This window comes from Camelus bactrianus, chromosome 9 (genome assembly GCF_048773025.1).
Source record: "Camelus bactrianus isolate YW-2024 breed Bactrian camel chromosome 9, ASM4877302v1, whole genome shotgun sequence".
In the NCBI taxonomy this organism is placed as follows: domain Eukaryota; kingdom Metazoa; phylum Chordata; class Mammalia; order Artiodactyla; family Camelidae; genus Camelus; species Camelus bactrianus.
The window spans coordinates 47,868,707-47,882,705 of record NC_133547.1 but is presented as its reverse complement, the minus strand read 5'-3'; the positions used below and the strand labels follow the sequence as shown (position 1 = coordinate 47,882,705).

At 36.6% G+C, this 13,999-nt stretch overlaps 1 protein-coding gene across 1 annotated transcript in view; it reads left to right on the top strand.

Moving 5' to 3' along the window:
- WARS2 (tryptophanyl tRNA synthetase 2, mitochondrial) overlaps positions 1 to 13,999 on the top strand; it is an 85,275-nt gene that overhangs the window by 31,494 nt on the left and 39,782 nt on the right. The window contains exon 2 of the mRNA XM_010968021.3: positions 6,017 to 6,274. Coding sequence (XP_010966323.1) covers positions 6,017 to 6,274 — 258 coding nt within the window. The remainder of the gene's footprint in view (positions 1 to 6,016; positions 6,275 to 13,999) is intronic.

The window sequence follows — 13,999 nt, the reverse complement described above, 5'->3', positions numbered from 1 at the left end:
CTCTGTGGCACACCTTCCCCTTTGAGGAGCGTGTGTGTGGAGGGGAGACCTGATGCAGCCCAGTGTGAAGGAAGGAGACAGAACTCGGAGTCCAGTGGTGAGACTGCTATCCAGATCTGACCACCTGCCTGTCATCTTGTGCAGGTTGCTGAACCTCGCAGTGTCCTTCTCTGGAAAGTAAGGCCAGTAATTCCTGCCTCCATCACATGAGATGAGGTACATGCAAGTGCCCAGGAATGTTTCAGATAGCTGAAGTTCAGCCCCAGAAGGAAAATACATCTGCAGAAACATTCAGTCACATGGTGGAAGGACAGCACAGTGCACGGAGGGAAAAGACATGCATGGCTCTTAAAATGTGGTGGTGGCTTAAATAAGTCTGTAGAAAACTTTTTTTAAAAAAATTAAGTTTATTCTTTTTAAACTATTTCCCTGGCCTAGCAATACATATTAAGTGCCCTTATGGAACTCACAGTCTGATGGGTTAGTCACACCTTTCTCTTTTTTTCTTTTTAAAAAATGATTTTTTCTTGCAGTTTTAATTGTTGGCCTACATATTACTTCTTGTTTGAGGGTGACATAAGACCTGCCTTCTCTTACATTGAATTAATATTCACTCTATGGATTCCCAGGTCTGAGCATCTGGTTTCATTTCTACTTAGGTTTTTTTTTTTTTCATTTCTACCGGGTTTTTTTTTTTTTCTTGGTGCTGAGTCAGCATTTTCTCACCGACCCAGGACTCTCTGTTCTTTCTGGAAGAAGGAGCTGACTGGCAGAACAATGCTGAGCTGTGGCCAAAGAAAGCTTCAGAGAAGCACCTGGATCCTCCCAGCCAGGGCCAAAGTGCTGTTTTTCTATGCCGGGTCTCCTACGTTTCAGTTCTTAAATCACTAATGAGTGATAGAGACATTTTCAAGAAAATGTTGAAGATATATGTGAGGTGACTAGGGTTGAAATAGTAGGGTGACATACGTGATAGAATTGAGAAACACAGAGAGCTAAGCAGTGAGAGTCTTAAGTTGAAATTTTTATTTATATACAATTAGAAGAATAAATTAGACATGCAGAAAGAGATTTTCAACCCAATTAGTTGATAATGTTGTCGATTACTTTTTTATCACAATCTGTGATAACATGCCTTTCATTGAACCAATTAGACATAGTGGTTGTTCAGCCAAGTTTTTGGTTCACCGTTGACTACAGTTAAAACAGGTGTGATGAATGCACAGTGGATGTTACAGCTGGACACAAGCAGGACTTAGTAAAAAGAATCTTGAAATCTTTAGTTGGTGTCTTTGGTTCCCATCACTGTACCAAAGCTGAAAGTGTTTCAAAGACAGCCTTCTTTTGATGTATTTTATTCTCTTGAGATTAAAATCAGAAGCTTCCTTTGGTTAATCACAAAAATTATCTTTTACCATAATTAGCCACTTGGGATTTTTCAGTGTTTTTTGGGTGCAGTAATTGAAATTACTGTGATTATGAATTTTGGATAGGCTCAGTACCTTACGTCAGGAATGCTTTTAGCTACGTTTTTCAGATTGATAAGTTTGTTCTCCCTTTGATTCCAACACCTACCGTCTCCTCTGGAATATATCAAATCCCAGGGCTGACGCTGCCCATTGGTAATGCTGATTCTGTTACAAACAAGCCAATTCATGTATTGATTGGAAGTGGCATTTGTTAAAGAAATACACCTGAAATAAAAATGAAGACCTACTTCATAAAATGCTCCTTTTTTAGCCCCTGTGCACTGCGATGGGATTGAAGGTTGATGCTCCAGACTTCCCCATGAGTGAATGCCTGTGGGCTAGTCTTGAAGCTGTTTTCTTTGTGGTTTGCCTCCTGTCCACTGGGAAGCCCGTGCTCCTTTCACTTTCATTCTTTTCCAACTCCAGTGCTTTTGAACACAGAACCCCCATCCTCCCACCACCCAAACTCCACATTCCAGCCCCATGATTTCATGGTACCAGGCGTATCTCCCCTGCCATGCCGTCAGGCTGCCTGCTGACTCTTGCAGGGGAACAGACGGGAACATAAACTCACCACAGAAGAGCAAGCCACTCTCTGTATATTTTTAAGACCAGGAATCCAGTTCTCATTTAGAGCCTGTATTTTTTTAATAGCTCCTTGAAAATTGAACAAAACATTTCTTGTTGCTCTTATTTCTTGATAACATCATTCCCTCTGCCTGGATGTATAGAATCACAGAAACTAGAGAATGAAAAAGACGTATTAGATCATGTCTAGTTCATTCCCACTGGTCACAATTCTTTTTTCCCACAGTCTGTCCTCTAGTGCTTTCCTCTTCTAGTTTTCTCAAGAATTTGTTTCTCCATTTCTCCTGGGGAATAATTCCTTAGTTTGAACATGGAGGAATTTATGTGGAAATATTCATATTCTAGTCCTTATAATCCTTTACATGACCATAAACAATTCCCTTTCATCCTAGGTCAAGCATTTCTGGATTTTTTTTTTTTTTTCCTCTCTTCCATTTATTAAGTTCAGAGCTTGTTTTTCTGCTTTGCTTTCTCTCTTCATCAATCAGGCCCTAAAGCCCATTAATCATTTTTTTTTAACCTCAGTGAAAGCTCCTTTGCTTATTCCCATATCAGGAACCCAGGGCTGGTTTAGGTCCTAAGGTCCTAGAGGAAGCCTCATTGATATGTACTTATTCTATGCTAACTTTTCTCTCTCCCTCTCTCTACCCCCTCCACCCCCAACTCCCTGCCTCAGTTCTCAATTACAAACTGTTTTTAGAATAGTGTCTCTAAATTGTGATTTGGGGAGTTAGTCATTTGAAAGCCTCTTGTGTGTGTACGTGTGTATGGTTTTAAGTGGTAAGATTGTATTTGTTCTCAGTTACTTAGAGGATATTTTTCATATTGTCAGAGCCACAAATCTTTTCGGTCTCCTGAGTGGTTGGATCAAATACAATTCTGGGTCATGGAATTATGATGTAGCATTCTATTTTATGGCTGTCATCTCAGGAGCAGAGAGGACAACAAGCAAATATGGGGAAAATAGACTGTATTTGTAGGATTTGAAATTCTTGGGGAAAGGGAAGGGCAAAGTAAGTAGCCTTGGCAGTCACGTACCTAAAGTAGATTAGCTCTTAGGAGATAATGTTAGATATAATGTTAGATATAAATATATAAAATATAATATTAGGTTAAGACTTTAAAATGTCATTCTTTTCTTAATTTTAGCTTTATTGATGTATACTTGACAAAGAAAGTTAGAAGATATTTAAAGTGTACATAGACCATGATGATTTGATATACACTGTGAAAAGGTCCTCCTCCCACCTACTTAATTATTAACACAACCAACACTTCATGTGTTTATCTTTTTGTGTGTATCTATGAGCATTTGAGTTCTACTCTCAGCAATTTTCAATTATACAATACAATGTTATCAACTATAGTCATCATGTTTTACATTAAATCCTCATTGGTATGTGGTTTTCTAGATTGGAGGACCCAATATTATAAACATGTTGGTTTTCCCCAAAGCAATCTATGGACTCAGTATAATCCCAGTCACAAACCCCAAACAAGTTTTTTTTTTCCTCTTGCAACTTAAAAAGATGACTGTAAAACGGAATGAAAAGGACCAAGGATGGGTTAGATACTCTTGAAGAAGAAGAAGGTAGAAAGACTTGCTCTACCAGGTCCCAGGACTTAATAAGAAGGCAGCTGCACTTGATACTGGTCCAGACATAGACAAATAGACCAGTGGACCAATGAGGCAATAAAAAGACCCAGACATGTAGAGATACTTGATTTATGCTGAAGTGGCATTCCAGAGCAGTGGGGAAAGACAGTCTTTTCAATAAACGATTTTGGAGCAATTATGTAGCTATATAAGGGGGAAAAAGGGGAGAGAAAATAAAGTGGATGCCTACCTCACACCATATGCAAAAGAGGACACAGACAAATGTAAAAACTAAAACTTTAAAGCATGCACATACATATGCTTTATATTTATGTACATGTATACATGAACTCAGGGTATTGAAAGATGTCTTCGATGGCAAAATCTGTAGTCAAAAATTATATATTTGGTAAAATTAAGAACATCTCTTCATCAAAAGATAACATAAAGGCAAATAGCTACACAATGAGAGAACATATTGGCCACACACGTAATTGACAAAAATATTAGGATCCAGAATATACAAAAATTCTTAAATCAATAAAAAGACAATCCAATCTGAGAAAAGCAGGCAAAGTAACTTGAATAGGCTCTCCACAGTTGAAGAAATAAAAATAGCTAATAACCATAAGAGTTCTCAACTTCTCTAATAAGTAATCAAAGAGATGCAACTAAACCATAAGGCAGTTCTACCTTCTATAACCAGTTAACTAAAAATAAAACTACTGGCAAAGTGTTGGTGAGGATGTAAAACAACAAGAATTTGTGGTATAAATTGTGAATTGCTACATACTTAGGAATAATTTAGCACACTGTAGTACAATTAGAGACACGTATGCATACCTTATGACCCAGCAATTCTACTCCTAGCTATGTACAGTACAGAAACTTGGCATTTAATACACAAGTATACATGTAAAAGAATTTTTTCTTTTTTTTTTCTTTTTTTTTTGCAAATTTTCAGACCTATAGAAAAGTAGCAGGATAGTACACTGAAGTTTTAATAGATGGTGGCCAGTCAAAACACGGTAGCTAGTGGAAGGAGTGTGCATGAGCTTTGAAGTCAGTGATACCTGGCTTGAAGTTTCAATTCTACATACTAGTTGTGTGACCCAGGGCAATCTATTAAATCTGTGAGCCTCAGTTCTCTCATCTGCAAATGGAGGTAATCACATGCCTACCACACTGAGTTCTATGAGGATTAAATACATTAATATGTATAAAACACTGAGCATAAATGCCTACAACATTGTAGTTGTGCAATAAATTATGGCTGTTACTAGTAATATTTTTATTGTTGCTGTTAAAAATGATAATGATTCATTTAATTTTTTCAGAACCTTTTATTTAGAGCCCAGTTACTGATAGACATTCATTTTTGGCTTTTCACTATAGAATGCAAAATCATTCAAAGGAAAAGTAGCATTTTTCACCCTATATTAGGGACAGAAAATATTAAAAAAATTCTTTTTTGAACTCAGAGGCTTACAAATACAGAGGCGTATTTCTTCTTCCCATTTCCTATTACAACTTTAATCATAGAAAGTGTAAACCAGTGGGAAAACATGACCATGACAAAAATGATTTTATACTTTAAAAAATAATGCAGAATTTAAAATGTCTTTTAAAGAAATTAAAAAAAAAACTAAGTATGATTTTTATCAAAAGTATAAGAAAACTGAAGCATGAAAAAGTTAAATAACTTTATCAAGAAGTAATATTAGAAATAGAGTATAGGTTTCCTAATTTTTCGCCCAAGATCCTGCACATTAAATTATAATATTAGCAATTATTTTTAAAGGAAACTGAATTAACAGTAGACTTTAGCCCTAATGCTATGGCCTTTATTTCCTTAACTACAGAATGAATGGAATTATGTGAGAAACCCTTGGGCCCCTTTAATCTCCAGTGAAATGTGATCCTACGTCTGAAGTCTTTGTAACTGACCACCAGAACCATAGTCATCTTTTCCTCTTGGGAACTTCTGTCTTTACCCCACTATTTATCTTTCCAAACTGGTCACGATCATATTGTCACATTGTACTGTAACTTAACATTTTTGTAAGCATATCCTCTGTCTCCAATTAGATTGCATTTTCTTGGAGATACAGACATTTTCTTATGTGCCTTTGTATTTGTAAGCTTTCAAGTGCAAAAAAAAATTTTTTAATATCATTTTCTGTCTCCTCATAGCACCTAACATAGTCCTTTGCATAGAGTAGGAACAATATAAATGCATAGGGATGAAGATTGTCAGATAGGAGTTCAAAAAAATAAGACAACAACCATAGCTATGGTAACACTGGCATAGGATTCATGGATTCTGCTTCAAAAGCATTATGTTTGTTTTCCTTTGTTCCAGAAAGATGCCACCAAGCGAATATTCTCTGGCATTCAGCCTACAGGAATTCCCCACCTTGGCAATTACCTGGGAGCTATTGAGAGCTGGGTGAGATTACAGGACGAGCATGGCTCTGTGCTGTACAGCATCGTTGACCTACACTCCATCACTGTCCCCCAAGACCCAGCCTTCCTCCGGCAGAGCATCTTGGACATGACTGCTGCTCTTCTTGCCTGCGGCATAAACCCAGAGAAGTGCATCCTTTTCCAACAATCTCAGGTCAGCTTCTCAGATTAGAACTGAGAAAACTTCCATTTTCAGATTATTTGAGGAATAATTTGAATAGTTTATATAGCTCCTGTTTGTGATTTTTAAGAAATCGTTCAAGGGTGATTTCATCAAATGTGAATGTTTCATTTTAATGTTTTCCCTGTATTCATATCACCGAGTATCATTATAATGCAATAGTATTTTTCAACTGTTCCTCCACTATATGTGGTAAATTTATAATGATTCATATACCAAAAAGTTGTATCTCATTAGTACTTCTAATCCTGGAATTGTTTTTCTCTGCTGGGTTGCATTCAAACTGATGAATTCATGCTGTTGACTAGTCTCCTGGTGATCAGGGATAGAATTTAACGACCTATGGTTTTGTGTAACTTCAATGTTACTTTGTTGGGTATTGCTTTTGGAAGGTCTACTGGATAATTCCCATTATTCATTCTTTGTATAATAGCTTTTGAGAAGATTTGAAAGAACTAGCTAGGAAATTGGAAGACAATGTCCAGTGTCTTGAGTCCAAGCCAAGAAAGTCTTCAGAACAAAGCCAGAATATTTGACTCATATCTTTACTATGGATGAATCAGTTTACTCTTGGACAGGCAGAGAGCCTGGACCAGAGACAGGGCACTTAAGAGACTCCCTAGGAAAGAAGATGAAAATTTTAACTGGATTGTGCCCTCATTACATGTCTACTTTAACCCTGTGACTAAGTCCCAGCCACGGAATGATATGCAGTACATGTTCTGGCACATGTTAACGTGTATAGATGTGTGGTACATGTTATACATGTATATAACTCCTTCCTTGATCATAAACTTCTGACAATCATTATTTTATGTATATCTAATTACCCATAGAACTTAATGTAATTCACACAGAACAACTATATTTTTAAAATATGTCATAAATGAAAAGACTGTCTTCAAAACATAAATGCATTTATCAACTTAAAGTTGTTGCCAGCTTAGAGATGATTTGATAAAATAATAGAATCTAATCATTAAAATGACCATAAAGGCAATTTATCTCAATTTCCTTCCTTTCAGTTGGTCAGGAAGTCTTTCCCTGCATATGACTTTTTTTTTTTAATACATATGACTTTTCAAATTCAATCTTGGACAGATCTAATTGTTATAAAGTACTTGCTTATACTGAGCAAACACCTGCCTCGCTATAACTTCAATCCACTCATTTGACTTCTCTCTAAAATTCATAGTAAGCCAACTCTGTCTTCTACATGACCGCTCTTCAAATACTTGGAGACATTTATTGTGCACCAGCCCTACCCTTCAGGTCCTTATCTCATAGGCCCTACTGTCTTCAAACTAGTCCCTAGATTTCTCACCCTCTTGGTTTTCCTACCTCAGAAGCACTCCTACCTTCTCTCTGAAAGGAATGTGTGCCTCATATTTCATGAAACAATGTGTATTCAAACTCTTCACATCCATCCCTGATATTATAATGCTGGTCATCATTAGAGCCAGTTTTTGAGTCACCTAATGCATTTTCCAAAGCCTACCATCTTCACTCCATCTTACTGTTTTTGATATAAGCTCTCTTTTGATCTTTATGTGATACTTTTTTAAATTGTATTCTCAGTACCTATTTCCATACTTCTTAATATGTGAAAATGTCTAATCTCCACAAAGTAACCACTTGTCAGATTGCTTTTTTAAGAGACCTTTAAAATTCAAGGCTTATTCACAACCATATCCAATACTTACACTTTGAGCTATACCCCTAGAATGATCACCATGTTATAAAAATTTTCTCCATTGTAAAGGATTTTTGGCAGTAACCTCCATAAACAACTAAAATTTGCAAAAATTGAGGTATCTTCTTCCACATGGTACGTTGTTGTTCAAAATAACAATTGAAAGAGGAACCCACAGTATGGGAGCCTTTGTAAGAAATCTCTTATAAATGAGCGATAATGAAATTTACCTTCCTTTTGGTTTTTCTGTGTTACATAATGAGCTCACTGGTTCCCAAAGTGGTTATGGATCTAGATCAGAGAGTGGAGGCAACTGGGGTTGCCTGTTTCCTCAGTGGCCTCTAAACTACCAATCCCCCTCCTTCCATCCCTGACTTAAACTCCCTTAGGGCAATTTCAATCCTTTGCTGGTAAAATTTGAGGAAAGTACTCATCAGCCCACATTGCACAATTTGTCCCACAAAGACAGTATGAAGGACTTCCTCAGGGGTCCTTCTGTCCTCAAGACATGCTTGGCTGAGGCCATTTCCTTCTTTAACTCGGGCCACCAGCCTTATTACAACTCAGTAGATGAGCTAGATATTTTATCAGGTTTTCTTTCCTTTTAAAATATTTAATAAAGAAACTTAAATATACACAGAAGAGTTAGAGTGAGGAGTATACTGTATCTCCACTGTCTCATCAATTTTTGTTGTTGTTGCTGAAGTATTTGAAAGCAGATACCACACATCATGACATTTTATGCCCAAAATATTTCAGCATGCCTCTGTATAAACTAAGGAAGTTTTCTTACATAACCACAATACTGTCATCACACCTAACAAAGTTAATGATAATTCCATATTATCATGTTATTTATATATTAGTTATATGATAACATGGAATTATAATAATATTGTTATCTTATCATGGTCAAATTGTGCTGATTCTCCCAAAATATCTTTGATATTGGCTTGTTTGAATGATGGTGATCTAACCAAGTTCTACATATCACAGTTGATTATGGAGCTTAAGTCTCTTTTTTTACCATACCTTTTGATTTGTTGATCAAATTTTGTTTCCTGTAAAGTTAATCCTTCTGCACTTAAAAAAAAATTAAAACTTTGGTTTCTCTGCTCCCACTCTTTTCATGCTTTTGATGTGTTAATTGGGTTTTCTTTTATTTGCTATAAAATTAGCTCTTTTGAACATAAAAATAAACCTTAAGATTTTGTTGCTTTCTCTTTGCACTCATCTGTGTCAGCTGATGTTTAATGGCCATAACCTGCTATCCCACATAATTGCTCATCATCATTTGTAATAGTTTGAATAGAAACTATGTTTGCGTAGCACCTATGGAGAGCCTGGGAAGAAGTGCTTGGACATCAGAATGGCCATAAAGCCTCAAGCCGTTCATGGAGGCTGGCAGGAAGTTCTTCTCTGTGCTTATCTTGAAACTGTGAAGGCATGTATTGGCTTTTGCTTGTTAGAATCATTTTCAAGTAGAAGTATAATTAAATAAGCTAATTGTCTCCCTGAAACAATTATTATTTTGAACACCTGGCCCCATATTTGCAGTGTTCTAGTAGGCAAAAGAATCATCATGGTGTTGGTATTTTATGTCTTGCAATACAAAAATCAATTAATAACTGCTTTATCAACCTATGGAGTCTCCAGGAGACGGGGATTGAAAAGAAAATATAACATCTCTAAATGTGCAATGTATCAGCCTTTTCATATATGTGACCTCTCTTTTAATCTTCAAAATGACGTATGAGTTAAGCATTACTGTTTCTTCAAGATGAATAAATTAAGGTATGAAAAGATTAAGTAAATTAGAAAATATACTTAAAACCATCTCTAAGAGGTGCATGGTACTCAGTAGAGACTAAACAAATATATCTTTTTTTTAAATTGAAGTATAGTCAGTTACAGTGTGTCAATTTCTGGTATACAGCATAATGTCCCAGTCATCCATATATATTCATTTTCATATTCTTTTTCATTAAAGATTATTATAAGATGTTGAATATAGTTCCCTGTGCTATACAGAAGAAATTTGTTTTTTATCTATTTTTATAACGAATACTGAGATCATGCAGGTTTCAGGGGGCAAATCTAGGACTCTCTTTTTCTTCCTAAGGCACCACTTTTGGAAGGTATACAGACAGTTTCTGACTTACAATGGTTTGACCTACAATTTTGATCTTTTTTCCAAGCTGGCAATATGCAGTATGGTACTCTCTTGTGATGCCTTTCACCTTCAGTATAGTATTCAATAAATTACACGAGATATTTAACACTTTATTATAATAAAGGCTTTGTGTTAGATGATTTTGCCCACCTGTAGGCTAATGGAAGTGTTCTGAGCACGTTTAAGGTAGGCTAGACTAAGCTATGTTGTTTGGTAGATTGGTATGTTAGATGCATTTTCGACTTAGAAAATTTTCAACTTAACGATGAGTATATCAGGATGCCCCATCATAAGTTGAAGAAGCTCTGTACTCACAGGGCAAGAACCTTTTTCTGTCTTCCACCATGCCTTTGACTCTGGAGCTGATGGCAGACGGGCAGTGCAGAGCCAGAGCTGACCTCAGGGTCCTGGACGATTAAATTACCCTTTCACCCTGACCTGAGTCTCACAGATAGACAGTCTCTTCCCTACATTGTAGCCCTGGTCATCTTTCTACTTGAAACAGATCAGCACCTCTCTCCTACCCTCAGGGTAAAAATCTAAGCTGAGTTTCTGGAAAGCCCTTCAAGCATGAGGCCCTTGAGAACATGAGGTCAGTGTTTCTTCCACTCCACTACTGTTTATCACAGGTTATTTTGTGTTCAAACAATCTGATTCACTTTTACCAACAATTCTTCAAAGCAGAAGTTGAAGTATTTTCTTCTGGTTTTATTTTGAGAAAATTTGATAAAGCAATTCTTATAAAACATAACCTTAGTGATTGGTTGTGCAATTTTAACAAGGTTTTTTGTTAGTTCCTTAATATTGGGAATTTTGTAGTGCATTTAGTCATTTAGTTGATCATTAAATATGACTGGAATTTAGAAAACAATTATAGTTAAAGTGTTGGGAGTCAATGCCAGTTAAAATGAGTCATGCTTGCATCTCCCCATACACAATTTTTCACAAGTAAAATTAAGAATTTTTAAGAATTGTGCTGTACACCAGAAATTGACACAACATTGTAAACTGGCTATACCTCAATAAAAAAGGGGTGGGGAATGGAGAAAAAAAGGATTTTTGAAATTGTGAAATAGAGGAAAAAAAATTTTTTTTATATTATATAAGTACTCTTTTCATGTCTGTCCATTGTGTCAAGCACAGTAGTTAGAGATAAATATAAAGCCTCGTTCCCCAAGTGCCATTGTTGTACATTGGAGTAAGTTCTAGTAATCATCTGAAATAGGGAAAGAATTTAGCTAGCTATGTTATAATGCTGATTTTTACCAATAATTTTTGTCTCTAGTCCTTTGCATTCTTTCTCAGCAGTCTGACTGGAACAATTTAGCCTTATTGAAGATTTTTCTCATTATTTTCTTTTTCTTTCTTTCCCACTGGCCTCTAGTCATGGGTCTTCCCTAAAATATGTTTGCCATATGTGGGAAATTTTACAGAGCCTCTCCTCTGAAAGGTGTGTGTGTGTGTGTGTGTGTGCGTGGAATAGAGAGAGAGGGGCTCTGCCTGTGTGTGTGTGTGTCTGGCAGAGGTTTCCATCCCGATGCCAAAGTCAATGGTCTTTTATTTCTAGCAGGCCTGAGTGCAGATCCAATCTGATTCCCACAGCTGTCTCTGAGGTGCATGTCTCCACATCTTTAGTTGTTACTTTGCTTGCGATTGAATCACCCTGCAGATGGAAGATAAAAGCTGGAGTTCATAGCTTTAGGCACTGGCTTCCTGCCAAGGCTGGGCGAAAAGGACAGTTTTGACCATCAGACATCACATTACAGAGGGGCTAAAACAGTCCAGGGAAGAGTCGAGGGAGACGAATGGAATCTCCAGCTTCGGAATGTGGCCTTATTCTCTAGTTAGAGTTAGATTTTGTTTCCCAGGAAACTAAAATCAATAATAATAATAATAAAGGAAAGAGGGCTTTGGGAGGAACCAATTTCTGATCGAAGGCCAAAGGAACTGACTACATGAATCTTGGCTCAAACAAAACAAAAGTTGTCCCATATCTTAGAGGTATATAAAACCAAAGCCTAAACTAGGACAGAGAATCTCTCGTGTTTTCACTTATCCTAGTCATTTTGGAAGCATATTTGAGTACATACTTATATTTGTCAAATTCTCAAAGTTGTCAGGCTACCGACAGCAGGTATACATTCGACTCATAACAGAAAGGGAGCAACAAACTTTTGTATAGGTTAATGGTCTTGAGGAATCTATTTGTAAAATAGGCATCATCTCCAAAGTTTCCAGGGAGAGACAAAGGACTTAAATGGCCCATGACATAACTAATAAAGAGAAGTTAGGAATGTTACTATATACCCAAATTCCTCATGCAATTCCCTGCTCTAAAGAGTTTCCACCAGCACCATTTCCTTGCCTAGATCTATATCCGTGTGTGATTTGATGAGAAGTTGTAGTATGTGTGCTGTTTCCATCCCGGACCACAGGGTTAGGTCCCATCTCAATTATATCTCCAAGAAGAGTTCTTTTTTACTATCAGGGCAATAGTGGAAAGAGTATGGGCTTTGAAGCCAGATATAGTTTGCTTGCATTTTGTTGTTGTTGTTGTTGTTAATGGAGGCACTGGGGACTGAACCCAGGACCTCGGGCATTCTAAGCAGGCACTCTCCCACTGAGGTATACCCCCAAACCCAAAGCCAGATATAGTTTGAATCTCACTGTGATCTCTTCTTGTGGTGACACACTGGGCAAGTTACTAAAGCTCTCTGAACCCCTTTTTATTGTCTATAATAGGGATATTTAAATAATATGATGTATAATACCTGGCAGATGTTAACTTTCTCTCTCACCCTGCCCCACCACACACATCCTGCCCCCACCCCAGGCTCCTTGACTTGTTTAAAGGTGGGGTGGATTTGGAATTTGGAGAACAAATTAATGACAGTGTCCCTTTTTATACTCAATAATAAAATATTTTCAGAAGAGTTTGTTATCAAAGGTTTGGGAGGACTTTTAAAGAAATATTTCAAACATTCAGAAAAGTATGAAGACGAATGGCTGCTTTTTGAAATGCTGACCTTTTGGCATACTTGCTTCGTGTCGCTTTTGTTTTTTAAGAAATAAAGCATTATAAGTATAGTTGAAACTTTGTGTTAGCTGTCTCTAATTCCATTCCGCTTTCTGCCTCCCCAGAGGTAACCGCCGTACTGAATATAATATTGATCATTCCCATGTGTGTTTATATTTTCATTGCATACAATTTGGCCATAACAATCCATGCTATTTATTTTGTTTGTTTTAAAACTTCATATAAATAACATCATGATGCACATATCTTTCTACATCTGTATTTTTGTATGTAACATTAATTACATGGTTGAAATTTATTCATTTTGACTGCTCTACAATGTTCCATTGTCTGGCTCTATCACAATATATTTAGCCATTTTCTTGGCATAGGATGTTTAGATTTTTCCAACTTTTTATTACTGCAAGTAATACTACCCTGGGCATACCTATATATGCTTTTTGTGCACGTGTGAAAGGCTTTTCTAGGTATACGTACCTAAGAGTGGAATCCTGAGCACATATGACATATGTATCATCGTTAGTGGATATTGCCAGATTGCTCTCCAGATTGGTATTCCAATTCACAGTCACACCAAAAGAAGAGTTCCTTTTGGTCTATGGCAATATTTGGCATTTTATTTTTGCCGTTGTAAAGGATGGAATATGCTACCTCATGTTGTTCCAATTTGCACTTCCCTGATTACTGGTAAGGTTAAGCATTTTTTTAATGTTTTAAGCCTTTTGTTTTCTTCTGTGAATTATTTGTTCATCCCTTTTGCCCATATGAAAAATTTGTTTGTATTTTCTTATTGAT